The following is a 25,520-nucleotide window of genomic DNA, read 5'->3' as shown; positions in this document are numbered from 1 at the left end:
CTCTTTTTGTGCTGCTCTATCTTATTCCTCCCACAGCCAGGGGTAAAGGACAAGGAGGACGCTGTTCAATAGAAAAAGCGAAATCACGGCTGGTCACATTTTACTATGTAATTTAAAGGTTGTGTACAAATTATGTTATTTGATGGTAAAAAGCTACATCTATATTTTTTAGAGTGGGACACCGCTTCAAACAGTGTTGGACAACTGGGATCCGGATGTTACTCAGCCTACATTAATTTACTTTGGGGACAACAAAGCTTCTCCGTCAAGTTACTTTTTAATTTGCGACCGACTTACGATCCCACTTAGTGCAAAAAATTCCACTCAAGCAATCGACTCTTTAAGGGTCACTACGTAATCGGAACAAAATATGACAAGAATCTAGACGGATTATGGAAGTTCATACAAGTTCATACATTTGGAGATTAACAACACGAAAATACCAGCAAAAGTTAAGCAAGTATATCAACAACTGTTCAGTCTTTCAGCGCACAGCACAAGCGGGGACCAACAAATTTAGGGTTAAATTTAGTTACATAGTTGAAGGTTAAAAATGATAGTTTGCCAAATATGCAAGAAGTTGTTTAGTCGGTTTGAGGAATTTAAGGTCCACATTAAATATATTCATAATATAGGTAGTGGAAATTTTAAAGGGGCTCCATGTCCATATCAAAATTGTTTAAGTAAGCAGAACACATGGAGTGGATATTTAAGGCACTTAAAGTCCCACAATTCAAATATTGGTAATAATGAGACAGAACAAATTAGGGACGATTGTATTGAATTAGGAGTACACGAAATATATAATAATGCAGAGATAGGGACCACTGATGGGATTGATGAGGGGACAGAAGTAGAAAATTCAAATGAAGATGTTTCTGTTGATGATGGCATACAGATAATGACAGAAATTTGAAGTACTTTTTTGTTCATCTCTCCTAGCTAAGGGGGTAACAAATTCTACAGTAGATTTTGTTATTCAAGAATTAAAATTTAGTTTAACTCAAGTAATTAGTTTGGTTTTAAATTTAGGGAGAAAATTTTGCAAGGGTGATTTTGAGGAATTCAGTTGCTTAACAAAGGGTTTGATGGAAGCATTTTCAGCAATAAAATCATCCTTTCAAAGACAAAAATTGTTTGAAAAAAACTCTCAAATAATTTTGCCGAAAGAAATATCTTTAGGTAGCAGAACTGAATTGAGAATAAAGGAAAATAAGCGGCAACAAGTAATTGTTTCCGATACATTCATGTATATTCCATTACTTAAAACTTTAAAACAACTTGTTGCTTCTGAAGTGATCTCATATTATTTTGCGAACAGCAACAAAATTAATTCCAACGCTATAGAAACATTTAGTGACACGAACTCTTATAAAAGAAATTTATTGTTCTCAAAATTTCCAGACTCTCTTCAAATTCAACTTTTTTATGACGATTTTGAAACTGTTAACCCTTTGGGTTCAAAACGTGGAATCCATAAACTAGGGGCGTTATACTTTACTCTAAAAAATTTGCCAGATTATTTAAATTCAAAATTAAGTCAAATTTATTTACTTGCTTTATTTTATACAGAAGATGCTAAAAAGTATGGAATTGGCGAAATCTTAAAACTTGTTATTCGAGACTTTAAAATATTGGAAATTGATGGAATTCAAACGAATGAAAATAAGACAATGTATGGAACAATATGCAGCTTATCTTGCGACAATTTAGGTGCCAACTCTTTGTTAGGCATGACAGAATCTTTTAATTCTCATAATTTTTGTAGAATTTGTTGTACCACAAAACTAGAAGCCCAGGATTTGTTTGATCACAATTTAATGATCCTTAGGGATAGAAATAATTACGCGAAACATTTACATGACAAGACTTTTGGTGTCCAGTCAGCCTATGCACTTGATGAATTGAAATATTTCGATTTTCTGAAGTCTCCTAGTGTAGATATTATGCACGATTTATTAGAAGGGGTCGTGCCATATGAAATTAAGGTAGTTTTACAAAAGTTCATCTCATTACGATGTTGTACTTTGGAATAGTCAACCAAAGGATAGTTACTCATGATTTCGGTAATTTGGAAAGTAAAAACCGTCCAAGTCCAATTCGTTTAGATACAGGTAATAGAATTGGGCAAAAAGCTGCTCAAGCTTGGTGCTTAGTCAGGCATTTGCCTGTAATTCTTGGGGATTTAATTCTAGATGAAGAGCATCAAAAATATTGGGAACTTTTACTTCAACTTTTGGAGATTATGAGTCTTGCGTTTTGTAGGAAATTCTCTCAAGCGAGTTTGCAGCTTCTTAATGACAGAGTCATAGCGCATCATAAACTATTTCGTGAAATATTTCCAACTGAAAGGCTTATTCCGAAGCATCATTTTATGACTCATTATGCTTATGGTATAAAACAAACGGGTCCTTTAGTTTCGCAGTGGACAATGAGATATGAAGCAAAACATTATTATTTTACTCAACTAGCTTCGCAAATTAAAAATTTTAAAAACGTCTGCTTTTCTCTAGCTATGCGTCATCAACAATTCATGTCTCATTGTCTACATTCCCGTGATAAAAGTCCCGATTTAAAAGCAGATAATATTATTTCCGCTAAACTTTCTCAATTTCACGATTCATTTGACTTAATTGAGAATTTAAGACTTTGCGAGGCTTACAAAAATTGTGATGCTAATACAATTATATTTACTACAAATCAGATTTGGTTCCGCGAGTACAATTATAAACAGGGATATTTTGTTTGTTATGAAATAGGAAATGTCTTTCCAAAATTTGGAATGATTTCAGAATTTATTATATCCAATGAAAATATTTGTCTTTTGCTCCTTAAAATATATGATGTCAAATATTTTGAGAGACATTACTTTGCATATAAATTAGAACCTAAAATTGACGTATATATTTTAGTTAACGTAAACGATTTAGTTATACACGATTGTTTTGAAATACAACGAAATTGTAAATCGGATTCTTTATATTTAGTGTTAAGACATCACTTGTAATTATTACATTATTATTGTTGGTTTTTTTATATTGTATTGCCTATTTGACGTAAAACTGTAAAATTCAATAAAAATTGGTAATCTTTGTTGACATAACCCTGTGTAGAAATCAATTCAATTCGGAGTAAAATTCATTAAATTGTAGTGTTTATTCGACACAATTGCGTATCATGTTTATTCCGGGCCGGAATAAAATCAACACAACTTCGTGTACATATATTTACAAAATAACAGTAGCTTTACTCCAAATAGAATTATTTCATCATTGTACAGAGTTAAATGCTTATATCCTAGCCGGTATACGTATTACACTGCATTGTGACAAATCAACACTGTCTGGGGAACCTTTTGATTTTTACACAATATCGTGTTAAATCAATTCCAAATCCGGTTAAGTCATATATGCACTCCGGATTGTGTTGATTTGGTTTAAAATTTGCTAAGAGTGTACAGTAGTAGACAGTGAAATAGTGTTTTCAGCATTTTTACCGTCTAAATTTGGTCCAATATAACTAGGAATCTCTGATAAAATTATTCTGAAGTTTATAACAACTTTTCTGAATTTAGAGGTCAGTTTGGTAATTTGCGTTTGGTGCGTTTTGCAAAATAATTGTACCTATTATTTCCAAATATATAAATGGGGGTTTGATTTAACTGAAAATACGGCTGAAAAAGTCCAGATATGAAGTGATGGTGGGGTTAAGGCAGCAGCAATCCTGGCTAAATACATACATACGTGATTAATTTCATATGTACGTATTTATCTATGTACGTACGTGGTCGTACTCGTCACATCATCTCGACATACACAATTCCTGCCATGTGATTTGGTCGTCATCACAGACATACATATGTACATATTTACATGCATACGTATGTATGTATGTCATCTGTTCCATACTGTCTGTATATTTTTTCCAAGACACGAATTAAATTTCAGTATACAATAAATAAAAATTACACCCGTATTATATTTACATAAGCTAAATATACGTTTAATTCATTGACTGTTATCGTGTAATCATGTGGAAGGAAAAATCTGAGGTGAGCCGAGTATCCTGTGCTTTCCGAAAATACATACATAAGTGCATTATTTACACAATGTTTGCATTACTATACACTTTTTGCAGGGGGGACATGAAAAATCTTATCATACTCCACTGAAGAAAATAGCACAATGACTGGAACTCATTCTGCACCTGTTCTTATTCCTGATGTAAGACAAGAAGCTCAGAAACTTTGAATTTGAACACACTTTTGAATTTATTATTTATTTTTCCCACTTCGAAGGTAATTCCTAATCTTTGCAAATTCCTTGGGACCAAGGACATAAAACAGTGTCGACTAGTCTGCAAATCGTGGAATTACAGTGCTACCCCCACGCTAAAGGAAAGGACAACGATAAAAATTCGACTTTATCCTGAAAATGATACGAATCCTCTCAAGATGTGGGACGGTGTCGTCCAAAAAATGAAATTCTGTGAGGACAATGTCCACCTGGAGATTCTCAATCCACTGGAATACACCCTGCCTCCAGTGGACCTCAAAATCTTTCCCCCGGTGGGATTTCTCAGGTCCATTTTTGTCCAGGTGTACAAAGCAGAACAGTGGCAGAAAGGCCTTTGTGACGAAATTGTACTGAATTCAGCCCCGACTCTGAAGAAATTAAGGTTTGAATGGAGACACGATATGGATTATTTCCCATTCCTTCGTGGCAGGATTTTTTCAGAATTAAGAAAACTAATTCTGTGGGATATCTGGGACCGGAGAGAGAATGATGTTCTTCTTCTAGAAAGAATTGGCCAAATGATTACGGAAGCTATGCCAAAGTTGGAATATCTCAAGATTAATTGTGCTCAGTTATATGAAATTGGAAAGATGGGATTCCTGCCGAATTTTCCGCGGTAAGTAGTTTCGTAATATGTGTATTTGTTTATTCTCGACCTATGATCTATGTTAGGGTACCAGATTTATAATGTACGAGAAACTGAAATCTACTTGATAGCAACATATTTTCTGGCATTTTTTTCTGATATGCAGAAGAATGTGAAATTTAGATTTCATTGAGAGTGAGTATGTACTTGAAAATGACGACTATTGACCGGAATAACAAATTAATTTATCGTATCACAATATGACCAAATTATACAAGCAATAAGCATATTATTCTAAACAGAAATTACATAATTGCTCCTAAATACAATAGATATTTAGTTATTTTTTGCTGCTGCTTTCAACTTCTTTTCCTGTAATGCCTGCATCGCAATTCGCCTAAATTCTGAATGAGAAGTTGTAATTTTGAGGAGGTTTTCCAATGCAATTGTAGATGCTATTGTTCTCACGCTCGGTACTTTGGAGTTTTGCAGTTGAAGCTGAAGGTGTGCAGCTCTTTTGCTCCGAAGATGTCGAGCTTGTGATGTGTTTTTTTTACCCTGCGGCTTACCATTGTACTTTTTTTTGTAAACTGTGATATCAATAATTGTATACAAAATTCTCATAGTTTTACTCTTTTGCATAATTTTTGCTCTCCAGCTTTTAGTTAAATTGTGTGCGCCCTTCATGAATGAATGAATGAATGAATGAATATTTATTTCTATCATTTTGAGGCCGCTTACGGGCCCATGAAGGTACAATCATATATGTACAAGCATAAGTAAGTTATCATGAGTTCAATAAATTGATAAATAAATTTTAGTATTCCAGTGTAGATTAGAGAATGGTGGAAAATTTTGAGAATTTGAGAATTTGAGAACTTATGTGCGCCCTTCATAGCAACACCATTTTTTCACACGTTCAAACACTCCTACTGCCATTTGTGATAATTATAAAAAATCCGTTCTTTTTGCAAAAATTAGCTAAAGATTGGGTCATAATGTATTGGTCACTTCTCAGTCTCAGAAACATTGTGGGTCTATTTCACCCACGATTGATATGAAAGTTTCAGTAAAAAAATTCGTATTATCTAAATTATTAAATAAATCAGGTGTCCATTTTTCTTCAATTTTGACCCACCACTCTAAATTCGAAAACTAATGGTGGTCATTTTGATCTATTCATACGGTCGATCGGAGCAGTGGATCAAACGCTAGCGTGTACTAACTAAACAAAGTCTTGCTTTACTATTTGTCGTTTTGCATGAGAACTGATGATATGATCATATTGGAAAAAATTTAGAAAAAATCCTGATAAAATTTGAAATAATTTTTATTTTGGAAAAAAACGTCTACCACCAACCAATGCTTAGAAAATCTGGGCCGAAGTACCCCCAAGGGTTTCTAAGGACATTACGGATCTGGTACCTTAAAGAGGAAGTCACTTAGAAATTGGAGAGGTTATCTGGCATATATTTATACCAGATAACCTCTCCAAAAATAATTATAATTATTTTTATTGAAAATATGATTTAGTCATTGGCATTTGTCAAGTTTGTGACAATTCTATCGAAATTTTCAAACGTATTAATATCTGTGGCGTGACGTAACGTAACAATTGAACAATTGAGCAGAGGACTTCGTTAGGGACTGTACATAAATCATGTGAAGGATTGAAGGGGGGAGGGGTTAAGGCAACCTATCCTACCCATGTTTATTATACCTTGGATCGAATAGCTCATACTGGTGGTGGTAGGGGTACAAAATTTCCCGAAAATTACTCATGTCTTATACATGGCCCCTTTCTGACATGGACCATACTGATATTCAGTAATCTAGGTGAAAATGTGCCTCACTTTTTCTTAATTATTTTAATTAGATCACTTAATTGCTTGGAATTAACGGGACAATTGGACGCCAAAATGCTAAAATACATCACTAAAATTCCAGCCCCTTTAAGAAGACTTGCCTTCCATCAGGTTTCCTTTGATGCGTATGATCAATACTTGAGTAGACTGCCCCTAATGCTGTACAAATTGCTCGAGAAACATTCCCTCAATTTGGAAAAACTCGATATCGATATGGCTTGGCCGGATGGGTGTGAAAAAGTGAAGTGGGGATTCCCATTCCTTCCAACCCTCAAAAGTTTCCGGGTCTGTCACCCCACAACTTTTGAAAATATTGAGTTTCGCGATAGACCCGTGATAAGAAACTGGTTACAACTTGATTATAACGTTTGTTTCCCGAGTTTGGAAAGTTTACATGTCTGCACGGATTTATTGCACGTGCCATTTCTTCCGTCGAAAGAAAATCAAATTCTGATTGCCAATTCGGTCAAAAAAGTGGAAATTGACGTTGACGATGTGCGGGATGAAGAGGAAAAGTTAGCCTTTTATAAACGATTATGCGATGTTTTTCATAATGCGAGAGATTCGGTGAGCGGAAATTTAAAGTATTTTTACTTATCCTGCAAGTTTAAATATGGATTTTGGCTTATTTATGTATATTTCCAGATAATCGTTACATACAAAACGTAAGCGTCTTGAGGAGTAACTTGTCACATTCAAGTAATTGAAGAGATGAAGAACTTGGTTATAAAATCGTTCACGAGTTACCATTTGTTACATTGCCAAATTGTTATTTGCAACATTACAGGTTTTGCAATATAGTATATTTGAATTTTTGGGAACATTTTTTTAAGTCAATAAAAAAATTGTCCTAAAAAATGGGAAATTTTACAATGGAACCTTTATTCAAGCCTTTTTAAACAAATATAACTGCAAAGTCAGAAGCTTTCAAACCCCGTGGTGGATTCTTCCTATTATTTTTTAACTTTTTAATTTTCCTAATTTAAGAAAAAAATAATTCAGTAATTTTCTTTAATTTAACTTTGAAATTTTAATTTTCACTAAATTATCTAGGGCGAATTTTGTTTAACGCCTTATCGATTTGGATTACTGGACCGGTACCCGGGTCCGGTCATCCTTTCCGACCAGGACGGTCTGGTAGATCATGACGCTCCTGATCTTAGAATTGGCAAGGGCTTCCGCATACGAGGTTCGGAGGGCCCTTACAACCCTGGGTCCCACCAAGGCCTCCAACTCGGCCCGATTATCTTCTATCATGCCGATAAAGTGGTGCCCGCATCCTTCTGCGTCCAAGGAAAAGTCCTGAACGTTGGAGATCCGGAAGTAGCGGGAACACGGAGAAACGAACTCGGCGAAATCGGGGAAGTACACCTGACCGAATTGATATTTACAGATAAATTCGGTAAAGTGCAGAGTCCCAGGGTCCATGGCGTAATGTTGAAGTAAAACCCGACCACCTGGAAAGAAAAATATTGGGAAAAATTGTAGGTAAATTCGGGAAGAATCGGTGGCTTAGGAAACTGGCCGGGTAGCCAACTTCTAAATCGGATTATTTGTATTTTTCGTTTAGAAACAAAATTACCAGAACGCGAATTTTAACTATGGTTTTGTACCTAAACTGTAGCGTCGGGGTGAGAGAGTCATGGTGTCATTGTTAAGGGGTGTAAGCCCTTTATAAGATCGTTAGGTGTGTCTGTCCGTCCGGCTGTCTGTCTGTCCCATAAATGTTGTAGCCCGAATTAAATCCTGACCTCTATATAAAGCTGACTTGAAGGTGACACAAAGGTCACCAGCTGTGCTGGTAAACTTTATAAGGCAATGTGACATGTCAATTTTACCCAGATTTTTCCAAGGGCAAAAACAATTTGATATTGATTTGGAGGTACTTATGATACACCACTTACGCCCCTTATTTAGTCACATGCATTGTAACGATGAAAGGAATGCAAAATGAGAGGCTCCTTCCATTAAACAGGAGGTAAAATTTTGAGCATAAGAGGTTGCTTTCCACTTAGGTAACTTCTTAAGTATTTGGAGGGTGATTCCCATTGTTTTGGAGAGACATTAAATTACTTCCTATATATTTTAGAGTAAGGTAAAACAACATATTAACTCACCAGGTTTGAGGAGGGATTCTATTTTTCTAAAGAACTCATCATAATTCTGTTTCCCAACGTGTTCCAACATTTCAATGATCGTAATGCGGTCAAATTTCCCCTCCATTTCCCGCCAATGTTGATGCTTAATGGTAACTTTGCTCCCAATGCAGTGATTCCTGGCTGCCTTTGACATCGATTCGCAAATCGTGACCCCCACGGCACTGACCCCGTGACGGTCCGCCATGAATTTGGCTAGACCGCCAAACCCACAGCCGACATCGAGCAGCGTCATTCCCGCTTTGAGCTCAAGTTTCGACGCGATCAGTTTGAGCTTCTCGACCTGCGAGGCGGCATACGTGGTCGCCCCGTTGACATAGTAGCCGGCCGAGTGTTGCATGTGCTCCTTGTCGGTGAGAAGTTTGAAGTACTCGACAGCTACATAAATAACCATTGTAAACAATCAAATTAATAAAATTGTACATCCCCGATGTCAAATCATTCCAATTCTGCCTAAAAAGTTTGCAAAATGTTGGAGTGAAACCAAATCCTGCCCTAAGTTTTGTTAACTGAAAAAGTAAGGCAAGGTGGCAACGAAGTCGATCTGCGTTATACCCTAACAAGTTTAATAGCCCGTCTAGACGGGTTTGGGGTAAATTGAGCCCATTTGGGGTAATGTGAGATCCCAGCCCCAAGTTCAACTGGTAACACACACACACACACAACTCTGCACAATTTTTGTTATGATTTTACCCAAGTCGTCCGTAATGCACTGGCATAATTGGGTATAACACATACCGTCGAACTAATTCCGAAAGGGCCAAAGTGCAGATGATACATAATTCCGAAAGGGCCAAAGTGCAGTCGATGCTTAATTCCGAAAGGGCCAAAGTGCAAGCGATATTTAATTCCGAAAGGGCCTAAGTACATTAGAAAAGCTATTGAAAAGACCTAACTGCATTTTCAATACAACTGCATATATAACCGCAATCCCTGAATCTGTGAATATTTAATTTTTAAAATTCTACCATAGTAGTCCAATACTAAAGGTCGGTCGAGACAATCGTAAGGTTAAAATTTTCAAAATTAAATATTCCCAGTTTCAGGGATTGCGGTTACATATGTAGTTATATTGAAAATGCAGTTAGGTCTTTTCAATAGTTTTTTTTGTGTACTTAGGCCCTTTCGGAATTAAATATCGCTTGCACTTTGGCCATTTCGGAATTAAGCATCGACTGCAGTTTGGCCCTTTCGGAATTAGTCCGACGATACGGATTTTGTTGTCACTTTGCACCACTTTTTTAGTTTGCAGAAGCTGGAGCAGGATTTAGTTTCACTAGAAAAATTGCCAAGTTTTAAGCATTGGAGTAATTTGAGATCGGAAATTATCTAACTACAAAAGACTCTCACGTAGTTCATATTCCTCCGCCGCTTTGAAGTTGTGCCCGGCCCGCCCCGTGTTCAAAAAGCCCCATCTAAACCTTCCCTCCCAGTGGGCGATGTGGAACTTGAAAAACCACCGATGTTTGTCAATAACGGTTATAATCTTGTCAAACAAAAGTTGGATATTTTCCGTCTTCCACCACTCGTCGACGTACATTTCCTCCAAACCGATCAGCTGATCGGACCATAACCTTGCGTAGAATCGCTTATCCAGGATAACCATGTCCGGGTGTGATTTCATGTCGGAGTCGAGCGTAACCCCGATCCGGGCGAAGGCATGGTCCGTGATCAGCTTCAAAATCGGGGTAAACGGGAGCAAGATGAAGAACCGGACTTTACGAAAAATTGGGACGATAGTATCGTAAAGTGGGACGCTGACCGTGACGAATCTATTTCAGAGGGGGAGGGATACATACATTATGCAATTTTACACTGATATCGTTCATGTATGTAAAGGGTGTTGAATTAATTTGGCTCATTTATAATTTATTTACATGTCTTCCACCGTGTTCAGAATCACGTTCATGTTTTTTGATGATGAGTCCTATTTCAAAATTCCTGTTTGAACTTCGGCCTCCTTCTTAAAACGCCGGTATCCGTCAGTGTGTGGAGTATGTGTGTACCCTAAGTATTAAGGGAACGTCCATATATTACGTGATCATTTTGATGGGGGTGTGGTTTAGGTCTTCCTATCTTGCCCATGTTAAAATTCCGTACCCCTTAATGTATCAAGGTGGGTGTGGGGAGGGTGTTTTTAAGATATCTGAACGTTCATAAATTACGTAATGCAAAAATCGCCTTTTTTTCACACCTCTGTGTATGTTACACAAAATTTACCCACGCCACGAAAACATTAAGGGATATGGAATTTTAGCGCGGGGAAAAGAGAGAAGGACCTAAACCTCCCAATCACTAAAATCATGAGGTAATATATGGACGTTCCCAAACCAGTAAAACTCGGGGAATTAAGCTTCACACACTCTGATAAGATTTATGACCAATCCAGATTTTGGATTAATTTTGCAATAAATATTTTGTTGAGTTGATTTGAATAATTTTGATTTGGTATTAGAAATTATTTTTAAAGCTTGGATTATTAATTAGTGAGTGATCTACTAATCCCAATCCGGATGACGAATCCCTAATCTGGATTGGCCCAGGTCTGCCTAAGTTATTACTGCGCCAGTCTCTAAATTTCCATACCTACGTGACTTCGAATATTTATGTAGACTGCGTAATATTATGCTTCTCCCTTGTCCAAGCCAAACCGAAGACTAAACACAATTCAGTAACAATGATACACACTTACACATTTACGTATTTAGATATTTTGTGCACTCTTAGAAATCTGGTATAAGTATGTAGTCATGTGGGTATCGATTTCTTGTTATAAAAGTTGATCCCACTTACAATGCGATGATGTGAAGTGTAACCCTCCGATTTGGTTGAAATTTCGAAATTATGTTGTCCATGTCAATACAACCAATGTTTCTCAAGGGAGTTTGTGCGATGGTAAGAATTTGGCAAAATATTTGAGGTTATCCTTGAAAAATGTGCAAGTTTTAGCACTTGAAGAGAACGGAAGTTGAGTTTTCTTCTTCCGCGTGCTAAAAATCGACCGTTTTTCAACTTTAACCTCAAATATTTTGCCAAATTCTGACCATTGCACAAACTGCCTCAAGAAACGTTGGTTTTATTGACATGGACCACATAATTTCGAAATTTCAACCAAATCTGAGGGTTACACTTCACACGATCGCATTGTTAGTATTAAAATTGTACATACATACCGCTCCGTAAAAATTTCCTAATGAAAGACCACAACTTTAATACCAGGTTATTACTACACGGTATTAGCTACCATAAGCTTAGCTGCTTATCAATCCCACATCGGTAGAGTCATAAGTCATCACGAATACCACATGGTATTATTTTAATACTAGATTTCTTGGATAAAGGGTGCGAACCATTGATTTCGTATAATTTACTCAATAACGAATTCAGACTTATGTCCACTTGAAAAGGGTACACTCTTAATAATCCGGAAAAGTCACGAAGATAATGAATTCTCGGTAATAAATTTGGCCATACTATTTTACCAGGTAGTAAAAATTCGTTACCATGGTGGTAAAACTTTACCACACCGTACAACTTATCATTGCCACTTTGGCAGAGTCATATAAATACTCGATACTCTTCTGTAAATGCTCTTCGGTAATAAATGCTCTTCGTTAATGTTTATTACCAGATGATTTAAAGTGTAACGTTATCTTTTAGAGTGTTTTCCTCTCGCTGGGCAACAAAGTTTCCGAGCAGGGTACATACATATTTACGAGACCTCATCCGTGTAGCAATCTTTCCCACAAGAACAATCAATTCCCACAATCTTTTCCCCTTTTCTTTTCTTTTCAGAAAGGTGCTTGTTTCGCCTCAATAAAATAACAAGTTATACAATTAACTACGTAGACATTTACATATTTGCGTAAACCAGTACTTATTTATTTTATTTTTTATTTATTATTAATCAAGCTCGCTTCTTTACAAAGCTCGTTATGCCTGACATAATCGCAATTTACATCACATAAATTGGTAAAAACTTGTCATATAATTTAATAAATCGGATAATATAAAAATATCTATTACAGTGTACTGTCATATAAAAATTTCGTAATTGTGTACAGTGAATATATTCAGAGTATATTCATGTTTTTAAAAATATGGTTCCTTAATTTAGCTCTGAAAGTCTTCTTGTCCGTACAATTTCTTATGTCTAACGGAAGAGTATTCCATGCAATAACAGGGTTAAAATGTATACTCCTCTCGCCAATTTTGTTTTTTGGACAGAAGTTTCCTGTCAAATTAAGAGCCGATCTTGTTGGATATCTATAGAAAGACATGCATTTTTTAATAAAACCTTCAAAAAATGGAATTTCGTTATTCTGCACTGCAGTGAATATAAAAAACATATATTTAGATCTGTAATAATAGTTTTGCTTAGGTAACAACCATTTTAGTTCGTTTTGCATTACGTTACATATCGGTTCATACATTTTCCGATCTAAAATAAACCTAGCAACATGCCGCAAACCTCTTTCGATTATTGTCAAATTTTTTGCACACGAGGACCCCCATACCATAATCATATAGTTTACAAGTGAAATTAAGCATGCATTAAACACCAATATGATGTTCCTCCGTGTCATTATGGGTTTCAGAGGATATATTACATAGTGGAATTTCCGGGATAGAGCATTTATGTGGTTATACTATGACATCTTGGAGTCCAAAATGAGCCCAAGACTTCTTATCTGGTCTTGGCTCACTATTCTGACTCCACCAATGTCAATGGTAATCTGACCCACTTTATTCAGATTTGCGGCACTACCAAATATAATTAATTGACTCTTCCCCAGATTTAATTTCATGCCGTTTCGCTCCGTCCAGTCTACCACTGCAGTCAAGCCAGTTTTCAATTTGTCAATAATTTCGCTTATCTTATCAAGGTGACCACTAATGCAAATGCTTCATTACTTGTATCGCCACTTCGAGGTCAGAGCAACTTCTCACGACTACGTGCGAATGTGCATATTTATTTATGTAGTTCGTTGGTTGGTAACAAGTCTGAGGTTGCGAAATACATATGTGGTATCTACCTGACCTTATACCGTAGCCCTGGGAAGATTGTGGACAAACCCAACCTTGAGGCATACACGTGTCTCGGTTTCTTTACCATTTATCGTTTATTTATTACTGAATGTGTTCTGGACAAAGCCTTGTTCTCATGTCTACTTTGCAGGGTAGAAATGAGATAAAGTGAGATAGATCTCATCTCACCTTCATGCAGGTGAGATGACATGAATACGAAACGAAATGACTTACACGGGAACACTCTTAGCAAAGTGGTGAAGTCATATATTTATGTATGTACTCCGTGATGGTGTTGATTTGGTGATAATTTCTCCCCGGGTTGGTACATAATAGTTTGATTCCAAGTGGTGAGTTTTCGTCACCACAACGGTGTATATTTTTCACGATGCGTTATCACGGCTCCGGGTAAGTCATACATGCACTGCGTTTGGTGATGATTCCATACCATTTTGCTAAGAGTGAACATATGTATGTACATACCGAGCTGTCCAAAGAGTTGGGGACCGACACCAATACCAAGATGGATGAGCACGCATGACTGACTTGTCCAACAAACGGAAGGAATTTACTTGTAAGATTCATTTTTTGTCAAGTTGTGATGATATTTGTGCCGAGGGTATGTACATATTTATGTATGACCACCCCGATGCATCGGGTTCCAGCGGGAGAGGTCGGCCACTGAACGGTCAGGTCGAGCACATGCTGTCTTCAGATATTATTCAAATTAAAAAAGTATGAAAGCTTGTTTGAAAACAAATTTTGAACACATTTTAAAATTTTTGGACAAATTATGCAAAATTTTGAAAAAAAAAATTAGAGACGCAAATTTGCAAATTATTTGAATTATTGATTGAGCAAATTAATTGGAAATTAAATATCGTCATGGGGATATTCTACCAACATCTGCAGCGTTTGAGGAAGAACGAGAGAATTTAGTAAGTACTCTTTCCACGTAGGATTGAACTTTTACAGAAATTGAGAATTCACACAAACTGCGCCACTATAAGTTTCAAATTGCCTTTTCAGCAGAAGTAAAATTCTCCTGAGCCTGACGGTAGTGGCGTAGTTTCTCTTAAGGTGGCATTGTATGCGTCAGTATGCACCTAAAAATGGATAATTTTTAGGTCTACAAAGTTACGACTTTTTTCTTCAATGAGAAAATATTTAGTTTTTACTTATTATTTTTCATCTGTTTCATATTTAAATATTTCCTCATGGAAGAAAAAAATCAAAATTCTAGAGTCGTAACTTTGTAGACCTAAAAATTATCGATTTTTATGTGCATTGAAATCTTCATATTGTAAACAACCCAGGGAGATGAATAAGTTTCAAAATCGCCATTTGAACATATGGAAGATGGGAAAGATGAGACACAACAATTCAAATTGAAAACCCGCATACAAGTGAACGTTAATTCTCAATTTCTGTAAAAGGTTAATCCTGTATGGATGGAGAGTATTTAAATATGTATGTTCATATTTACGTGCCATGTAAAATCTTCCCGTTTAGACAATTAATAATAATTTGGGGTGGGGTAGTTTTTTGGCAATTTAAAAAAACGACCGCTTCATCAAAACTGGGACATTTACGTATGCGTAAATCTGACCGTACGAATGCCCGCCTTATTAAATGAGAAGAAAACTTTCGGCGATACCTGACGTGACGCGCTATGCGACAATACATAAACAAAAAAAAATCAGTCTGATCATATATTTGAGCTTAGATACATTTGAATTTATAAGCACAATAATTTGATGACAAATAGTACTAAAAATCATGTAAAACCTTTGTCTCTATCTTTACTAGTGTTTCGGCCCATTATAATGGGCCCTAGATTGATCCTTAAACCCTAAGGTCAAATGTGTACATGAACAAACCCTTAAAAGGAGATTTTGTCAGTTCATATTGAAAGCTGTGGTCAAAATGTGATCAAAATTCGCGCCATTGATGTCATAATTCATATTCCCTGTTAACGTTGACGGAATTATAAAGAAATATGATCCCCTTTAACAATGGAGTCATTCATGTGGTAACTTTGGGACATTATCGACGTGAACAGTCTCGTGGAGACATCTCGCATTTCATTTGAACGGTCTCGTGGAGAAAAATGGTCCTTGTTCCCGTGAATGAACCCCTGTGGAAATTTTGTCACATTTCCTGTGAACGCAACCTTGTGGAAATTTTGTCCCATTTCCTGTAAACGGACCCTTGTGGAAATTTTGTCACATTTCTTTGTGTCAATTTTGTTACATTTCACGTGAACGGACCGTTGTTTTAGTCACCTTACTTTATTCTTGCACAGTCCCTGTATAAGTGCATGTCATTATTATGCACAGTCCCCGCGATAAGTATAATGACACACTTTATGCAGTCCCCGTGATAAGTATAATGACACACTTTATGCAATCCCCTTGATAAGTATAATGACACACTTTATGCAATCCCCTTGATAAGTATAATGACACACTTTATGCACAGTCCCCGTGATAAGTAAAATGACACACTTTATGCACAGTCCCCGTGATAAGTATAATGACACACTTTATGCACAGTCCCCGTGATAAGTATAATGACACACTTTATGCACAGTCCCCGTGATAAGTAAAATGACACACTTTATGCAATCCCTTGATAAGTATAATGACACACTTTATGCACAGTCCCCGTGATAAGTAAAATGACACACTTTATGCACAGTCCCCGTGATAAGTATAATGACACACTTTATGCACAGTCCCCGTGATAAGTATAATGACACACTTTATGCACAGTCCCCGTGATAAGTAAAATGACACACTTTATGCAATCCCCTTGATAAGTATAATGACACACTTTATGCACAGTCCCCGTGATAAGTAAAATGACACACTTTATGCAATCCCCGTGATAAGTATAATGACACACTTTATGCACAGTCCCCGTGATAAGTAAAATGACACACTTTATGCAATCCCCTTGATAAGTATAATGACACACTTTATGCACAGTCCCCGTGATAAGTAAAATGACACACTTTATGCAATCCCCTTGATAAGTATAATGACACACTTTATGCACAGTCCCCGTGATAAGTAAAATGACACACTTTATGCACAGTCCCCGTGATAAGTATAATGACACACTTTATGCACAGTCCCCGTGATAAGTATAATGACACACTTTATGCACAGTCCCCGTGATAAGTAAAATGACACACTTTATGCAATCCCCTTGATAAGTATAATGACACACTTTATGCACAGTCCCCGTGATAAGTAAAATGACACACTTTATGCAATCCCCGTGATAAGTATAATGACACACTTTATGCACAGTCCCCGTGATAAGTAAAATGACACACTTTATGCAATCCCCTTGATAAGTATAATGACACACTTTATGCAATCCCCGTGATAAGTAAAATGACACACTTTATGCACAGTCCCGTGATAAGTATAATGACACACTTTATGCAGTCCCCGTGATAAGTATAATGACACACTTTATGCACAGTCCCCGTGATAAGTATAATGACACACTTTATGCACAGTCCCCGTGATAAGTAAAATGACACACTTTATGCAATCCCCTTGATAAGTATAATGACACACTTTATGCAATCCCCTTGATAAGTATAATGACACACTTTATGCACAGTCCCCGTGATAAGTAAAATGACACACTTTATGCACAGTCCCCGTGATAAGTATAATGACACACTTTATGCACAGTCCCCGTGATAAGTATAATGACACACTTTATGCACAGTCCCCGTGATAAGTAAAATGACACACTTTATGCAATCCCCTTGATAAGTATAATGACACACTTTATGCACAGTCCCCGTGATAAGTAAAATGACACACTTTATGCACAGTCCCCGTGATAAGTATAATGACACACTTTATGCACAGTCCCCGTGATAAGTATAATGACACACTTTATGCACAGTCCCCGTGATAAGTAAAATGACACACTTTATGCAATCCCCTTGATAAGTATAATGACACACTTTATGCACAGTCCCCGTGATAAGTAAAATGACACACTTTATGCAATCCCCGTGATAAGTATAATGACACACTTTATGCACAGTCCCCGTGATAAGTAAAATGACACACTTTATGCAATCCCCTTGATAAGTATAATGACACACTTTATGCAATCCCCGTGATAAGTAAAATGACACACTTTATGCACAGTCCCGTGATAAGTATAATGACACACTTTATGCAGTCCCCGTGATAAGTATAATGACACACTTTATGCACAGTCCCCGTGATAAGTATAATGACACACTTTATGCACAGTCCCCGTGATAAGTAAAATGACACACTTTATGCAATCCCCTTGATAAGTATAATGACACACTTTATGCAATCCCCTTGATAAGTATAATGACACACTTTATGCACAGTCCCCGTGATAAGTAAAATGACACACTTTATGCACAGTCCCCGTGATAAGTATAATGACACACTTTATGCACAGTCCCCGTGATAAGTATAATGACACACTTTATGCACAGTCCCCGTGATAAGTAAAATGACACACTTTATGCAATCCCCTTGATAAGTATAATGACACACTTTATGCACAGTCCCCGTGATAAGTAAAATGACACACTTTATGCAATCCCCGTGATAAGTATAATGACACACTTTATGCACAGTCCCCGTGATAAGTAAAATGACACACTTTATGCAATCCCCTTGATAAGTATAATGACACACTTTATGCAATCCCCGTGATAAGTAAAATGACACACTTTATGCACAGTCCCGTGATAAGTATAATGACACACTTTATGCAGTCCCCGTGATAAGTATAATGACACACTTTATGCACAGTCCCGTGATAAGTATAATGACACACTTTATGCACAGTCCCCGTGATAAGTATAATGACACACTTTATGCACAGTCCCCGTGATAAGTAAAATGACACACTTTATGCACAGTCCCCGTGATAAGTAAAATGACACACTTTATGCAATCCCCTTGATAAGTATAATGACACACTTTATGCACAGTCCCCGTGATAAGTAAAATGACACACTTTATGCACAGTCCCCGTGATAAGTAAAATGACACACTTTATGCAATCCCCTTGATAAGTATAATGACACACTTTATGCACAGTCCCCGTGATAAGTAAAATGACACACTTTATGCAATCCCCGTGATAAGTATAATGACACACTTTATGCACAGTCCCGTGATAAGTATAATGACACACTTTATGCACAGTCCCCGTGATAAGTATAATGACACACTTTATGCACAGTCCCCGTGATAAGTAAAATGACACACTTTATGCAATCCCCGTGATAAGTAAAATGACACACTTTATGCACAGTCCCGTGATAAGTATAATGACACACTTTATGCACAGTCCCCGTGATAAGTATAATGACACACTTTATGCACAGTCCCCGTGATAAGTAAAATGACACACTTTATGCACAGTCCCCGTGATAAGTAAAATGACACACTTTATGCAGTCCCCTTGATAAGTATAATGACACACTTTATGCACAGTCCCCGTGATAAGTATAATGACACACTTTATGCAATCCCCGTGATAAGTATAATGACACACTTTATGCACAGTCCCCGTGATAAGTATAATGACACACTTTATGCAATCCCCGTGATAAGTATAATGACACACTTTATGCACAGTCCCCGTGATAAGTAAAATGACACACTTTATGCAATCCCCTTGATAAGTATAATGACACACTTTATGCACAGTCCCCGTGATAAGTAAAATGACACACTTTATGCAATCCCCGTGATAAGTAAAATGACACACTTTATGCACAGTCCCGTGATAAGTATAATGACACACTTTATGCACAGTCCCCGTGATAAGTATAATGACACACTTTATGCACAGTCCCCGTGATAAGTAAAATGACACACTTTATGCACAGTCCCCGTGATAAGTAAAATGACACACTTTATGCAGTCCCCTTGATAAGTATAATGACACACTTTATGCACAGTCCCCGTGATAAGTATAATGACACACTTTATGCAATCCCCGTGATAAGTATAATGACACACTTTATGCACAGTCCCCGTGATAAGTATAATGACACACTTTATGCAATCCCCGTGATAAGTATAATGACACACTTTATGCACAGTCCCCGTGATAAGTAAAATGACACACTTTATGCAATCCCCTTGATAAGTATAATGACACACTTTATGCACAGTCCCCGTGATAAGTAAAATGACACACTTTATGCAATCCCCTTGATAAGTATAATGACACACTTTATGCACAGTCCCGTGATAAGTGCATGCCATTATTATGCACAGTCCCTTGATAAGTGACTTCATTATTCGTGCATAGTCCCTCGATAAGTTAAAATCATTATTAAAGTTTATCCCCACGATAAAGTGATGGCATGTCATCATGCATATCATCGAGATATCATCCCCTTGATTCATGAAATGCATGAAATAGGAATATCATGTTTTGCATTTTGCATGGGAAGAGAGGAGACAAAGTGGGGAGAGTGAGACTTGTGCAAGTCATGTGAGAGAGCGATCCGGGAAGTTCAAAAAAGCTCAGTCCAACCTTGTATTCTTTGTTTTGATTTCACATTAATGAAGACCATGTATTATGTCGTTGCTATTTTAATAATGACCATATTTTAACATGACTGTGTGTCACTTCTGGGAACACTATGTATGACTGGATACAAGTTGTCATGGGATTTATGTAAATTATTGAAATACGTAGTTAGTTAGTTCATGCACCTTGTGTCAATAATATTCGTCTGAATAGCCATATGTTCATTTGTACACATATACATAAATACATAAATCCATAAAGCTTGCACGAATTATGCAAATGACACATGTTGTTGGAGAGACGTTTAAACGACAAGTTTAAGTTGGAACATCACCTTTTTCCAATATTTTGCCTCATTTATAGAGAACAGTAAAGGGAAGAATTAGATCTAAAAATTATCAGAAACTTAAAATGGACAGTATAGACATTTTACTGCTGCTGGTCTTTCTCGCCATCAGGTTATTAGTGTTTGTTGCAGGTACGACACATCTTCCCAAAGATGTTGATTAAATTTTAAAACTCACTCAAATTTCATTTTAGTCGCACTGTGGCGAAGTCTTGACGAAGGTGTTCGACAGGCCAACAGGCCTTCGAGACCAGTCGGTCCAAAGAAACCAACTACGTTTTTTAGTCCTGTCGTATTTGCTCAAGATAACTCTGGTACGTCATCCAGTGTCACGTCCTCCGGTGACACGTGTTCCTTTGGCGCATCTTCCTGTGACACGTCCTCCTGTTAAAGTCATTTTTCATACAATACAGGCTTTGAATTTAGATTTTGTGCCTCAATCTGCCCTACTTGGACACATTTTTATGACAATTTTGATACCAGTTCATGTTCACAGGTTTTTTTCAGGGTGAAGGTTGCATTGCTTTGATAAATCGTTAACAAATTTTACAAGTTTGGAAGGGTCTTTTTTCTTCCAGGGTGAAAATAGAAATAAATTTGCTACAAAATGTGTAATTAGTTAAAACTAACATGGAAAAATTTTATTTATCATAGTCTAAGGTATATTCGAAGAGAAAAAAAACTAATTATTTTCACATATGAAGGTACTTTGATTATTTGCTGCGACAAATATTCGCAGATAAAGCACTTTCTTTCTTTTTTGGCACAAAGTTGCCAAATATATTGACCTATGGGTCGTTCCGACCATTCATTAATTTTGATTTTTCTTTTGTTATTTTTCAATTATCAACATTATGTAAGCTACATAACACTTCATAATGGTACGATGCAATGATGCAATGAATCAGTAATTAGTCACATACAATTTTGTGCACGAGAAGATTTTTTATGAGAGGCATCATGTTGGGACCGGGTTGCAGGCTGCCCAAATCAGTCTGGTTGTCATGGAGATGATGACAGCAGTGGGAAAGTGGTGCACTCACATGGAATTTGTATTTCATTCTCGAATCACATGTTGCGCATATTGCTCATTCAATCTTTTGAGTATCTATTAATTAAATTCGGTTATATAAAACTTATATAAAATCTAACCATATCGGGGCAATAATAAACCAAATATGTATGTACGCCGCAAATGGTTGACTAAATTCATGTAAAGGATACCCCACACGGGTTAAAAGGTAAGCAGAACAATATATGACTTTACAACCGTAAATAGTACATAAATAAGTTAATTAACTAATAATTAAATAAATTTTAAAGTTTGGGATATAGAAACGTCGAAGAAAACTGAGATGTGATCATTCTTTTCATTGGACGACTTAATAATTAAACTTTCTACTGTACAATTTAACTATTTTTTATCTTCTTTTTAAAATTTCTCGCTATTTCTAAAATATCTCGGTAAATCTGAAAAATTAAAATATAACAATATTTTTGACGAAAAAGTGTTATCTAATCACATTCCTCCTTCGAAAGTTTCGACTGATTTGCATTGAAACTTCGTTTTGACGTTTAAAATTCAACCAAGACTCGAATGAAAATTAAATAAGTTTGTCAAATAAAATGACAAATCCGAGAAGGAGGAATAATCCACCAAACAAATCCGACACGGAGACGAACGAGCGTGAGCATGTCGTCCAAATTAAGTACGTAATTAGGGTAATAATTAATGTGCGTAATTCACGCGGTCATTGGTAACTTTGTAAAGTCGTTTAATATAATTTTGTAAATGCATAGACTTTAATTTACAAAAATTTGGGGGTTAATTTCCCCCGAAATATTTGTAACAGGTTGTAACAAGTTTACAGAATTCACGGATGTTGCAAGATTACCAAGGCCTGCGTGAATTGATTCAATGTACCATATTTATTTTGAAATGACTAAACATTTTCAGACGGAAAGGCCGCAAAAGAAATGGACGAGATGATAAGGCTACGTTCGGTGCTGTGAAAAAGATTGGGTTATCTTGTCTCGCTCTAGTCACGATGATAATTGGAATTGCCATGTATAAAACGTTTCTCATCAAGCAGTTCGAATTAGAAACGTTTCCCGACAATGTTCCCGACTTCTCGGATGATTATAGAACAACTGCCGAGTTGTTGAGGCTGATCGTGGCCAATGCGAAGGATGTGATACGCTTTGAGAAAGAGGTGAGTCGCGTAAAATGTTTCGCGATATTTTGAAATTTATGTGTTGCGGAAATTTATTTTAAGATAACGATTTAGAATAATTTTACATATTGCAATTAGCTCAGATTTGTTGCGGGATACGTAGGATTTGTTTCAGGTATTGTGGTGGGTATTCATTAGCATTATCAGTGAAGAACGTTTGCAAAATAAACAAAGGTAACAAGTTCGCAAAGAAATGGCAAATTTGCTTGCGAAATTGTAAATTTTATTGGGCTCATGTCGCCATGCGAACTAACAATTTAGATAACTAGTGAATACCCCCAACGTTTCAGAAACTGGTTTTAAGCTCGTCATGTTCTGAAATTTTAAAATAATTTTATGAAATTTACAACTATCTATGATATTTACATGTAAATACATTTGCAAAAAAATTTTTGCCATGTTATCTGCGTGCAGCTTGCAGATTTTTCTGCTACTCGGGAGCTGGATAAGTTTCTGGGGGAACATATTCGCCCCATGCAGGATAAACTGGCCTCACTCAAAAGCCAGACGGCCGGTTATGAAAAGATGGAACACATTGCCGGAGGACCGACAAGTTTTATCGAGTCGTCGACAAAAGAATTAATTCACATGGAGGATAACATGGGTGCATTGTATGATAAGGTAAATACTTCTATGAAACTTTTACCTGTTCACATTCATTTATTTCGTACAGAATGAATCAATTACTCATTCGTTATTCCATAAATTCATTAATAATGGAGAGCAATTAAAATTGGCGTCACGATAAATTTACGAGAAAAAATACAGAGTTTGCGCAGATAAGCCTTCTTGTGCCCCATATTTCGCCAAAAATAAGGGATTTCGATGGTTTTGTTGCATCGAAACTTGTCGCACACATTGTAATTTTTCGGTTATGCTACGAGCGAAGCAAGGTTTACAAAGTTGACGTGAATGCCCCTATTAAACACCATACATAATTTGTAATTCAACCCACTTATTTAAAATGTGAAGCTTCCGCTTGAACTAGAATCGTTGTGGGAAAAGCTGCAAGGCTTTTACCAAGTCGACGTGAATACCCCTAATTTTACTCCGGGTTTTCTGCCAGGTCGCGAAAATAATTGTGGAAGAGAGGAAGAGAATTGGCTACTTTCGGGAATCCGTGAACGACGTGAGGTTCAAGGCGAAGCACGTGATGGACCTCATGATGCACCCCAGTTTGACCGAGAAGGCCGTCTATCTCATCCCCATGACGGGCACGAGCGATGGAGAAGCGTTCGAACTACTGAAGCACATCTTGAAGCCAAGAGATTGTCCAAGTTTTGGCCAAATTGGAAGAATTGTTCGATAAAATTCCGGACCATTTTGGGGTAAGGATTTTCTCTGTTTTCGAGTCATTTTGTCCAGTAATTAAGGACACATGAGTAATTTTGCACAAAACACATGCTTAAAAATGTAATTGTATATTTGACTAATTTCTTGCCGTTAACCAAAAAAATAGAATTGTCGTAAAGCAGCGAAAGGTCATTACATTTTTTTTTCTCGGATTAATGATGCTTCTCAATTAATCCGTTAATTATGATTAATTAATGATTCGTACATATTTACATATGATATGAAGAATGAGGATTTTTCATAAAATTTTAATTCCATTTTTGCATAAATTGTCATCCAAACTTCTGCCCTACTCTTAATAGGAAATCAGTCCCGAAATGGATCACTTGATTTGGGAAAAGGATCAATTTCTGGAAGAAAATTCTCAAATTATAATGCTAACTGCACCACTGCATGTACAACTTGGTAAAAATATTGACCGGTTACAAGACGAGCTGGGCGTTTATGTGAGCACAAATTACATAAGTTTATTATAATTTATTTCTGAATTAAAAAACATTTACTTCTTAATTTCTTAGGCGGTCGAAAGAAGAAAGGCCATCCTCGCGTTGAGGAGCACGATTGAAAATGATATTCGCACTCTAAGCGTCCGAATTCAGAATTTGCGATATGAATACGCCAAAATTCCTGTCTAAAATATTTATTAATGTAAGTAATCGTGTATTTAAAGGTGAAAATTGTGTACAAATTTATCTCTAAAATTTGCACCAAACTGGTGCATAAATGTTCTCCTGTATTTTATGCAATCTAAAGAAAATGCATGTGATAAATAAATATTTAATGGACCGTCCATAAATTGTACGACCCAAAATAGTACACATTATCTGAATGCCGAAGGCATTTAGATACAATTTATGGACTCCCCTCAGAAATTTGATTGTTTTCTACACATTAATTATGCATAAATACATAATTGACTATGTATTTAGGTGTGTGTGTTGTGAATTAAAACGTGAAATCATTTCGATCTCTGATCTCACTTTACTCTCTTTAATAAATAAATTTGTCATGCAAAAGGTTATCATGACCTTGATAAAAAGTTAATAAATAAATGTATTACATCTGGGTCAATACATATTTACAT

At 36.5% G+C, this 25,520-nt stretch overlaps 3 protein-coding genes across 5 annotated transcripts; 2 read left to right on the top strand and 1 right to left on the bottom strand.

Moving 5' to 3' along the window:
* The first annotated feature begins 3,887 nt into the window (after window positions 1-3,887).
* On the top strand, window positions 3,888-7,604 carry LOC118433203. The gene is made up of 5 exons (XM_035844893.1): window positions 3,888-4,051; window positions 4,138-4,223; window positions 4,298-4,911; window positions 6,758-7,313; window positions 7,392-7,604. Exons 2-5 carry the CDS (start codon window positions 4,185-4,187, stop codon window positions 7,413-7,415), a joined length of 1,233 nt encoding a protein of 410 aa, XP_035700786.1. The 5' UTR covers window positions 3,888-4,051; window positions 4,138-4,184; the 3' UTR covers window positions 7,416-7,604.
* Window positions 7,359-11,569, bottom strand: LOC110861698 (cyclopropane-fatty-acyl-phospholipid synthase). 2 transcript variants are annotated; one of them, XM_022110822.2, is made up of 5 exons: window positions 11,489-11,569; window positions 10,780-10,909; window positions 10,253-10,674; window positions 8,864-9,280; window positions 7,359-8,203 (listed from the first exon to the last, which is right to left on the bottom strand). In XM_022110822.2, the coding sequence occupies exons 2-5, from the start codon at window positions 10,809-10,811 to the stop codon at window positions 7,833-7,835; spliced, it is 1,242 nt and encodes a 413-aa protein (XP_021966514.1). In that variant the 5' UTR covers window positions 10,812-10,909; window positions 11,489-11,569; the 3' UTR covers window positions 7,359-7,832. The 2 variants fall into 2 exon arrangements, with proteins under 2 accessions (XP_021966514.1, XP_035700785.1); XM_035844892.1 differs by lacking the exon at window positions 11,489-11,569 and adding an exon at window positions 11,234-11,469.
* A 9,218-nt stretch (window positions 11,570-20,787) lies between these two features.
* On the top strand, window positions 20,788-25,507 carry LOC110861713. 2 transcript variants are annotated; one of them, XM_035844887.1, is made up of 8 exons: window positions 20,788-20,981; window positions 21,044-22,090; window positions 22,173-22,558; window positions 22,807-23,062; window positions 23,498-23,704; window positions 24,150-24,411; window positions 24,739-24,882; window positions 24,955-25,507. In XM_035844887.1, exons 3-6 carry the CDS (start codon window positions 22,476-22,478, stop codon window positions 24,390-24,392), a joined length of 789 nt encoding a protein of 262 aa, XP_035700780.1. In that variant the 5' UTR covers window positions 20,788-20,981; window positions 21,044-22,090; window positions 22,173-22,475; the 3' UTR covers window positions 24,393-24,411; window positions 24,739-24,882; window positions 24,955-25,507. The 2 variants fall into 2 exon arrangements, with proteins under 2 accessions (XP_035700780.1, XP_035700781.1); XM_035844888.1 differs by lacking the exons at window positions 20,788-20,981; window positions 21,044-22,090 and having other exon boundaries at window positions 22,099-22,558.
* The last annotated feature ends 13 nt before the right edge of the window (window positions 25,508-25,520 follow it).

The sequence above is a fragment of the Folsomia candida genome, unplaced genomic scaffold, assembly GCF_002217175.1.
Source record: "Folsomia candida strain VU population unplaced genomic scaffold, ASM221717v1 Fcan01_Sc044, whole genome shotgun sequence".
NCBI classification, from domain to species: Eukaryota; Metazoa; Arthropoda; class Collembola; order Entomobryomorpha; family Isotomidae; genus Folsomia; species Folsomia candida.
This window is presented reverse-complemented; position numbering and strand designations above follow the sequence as displayed.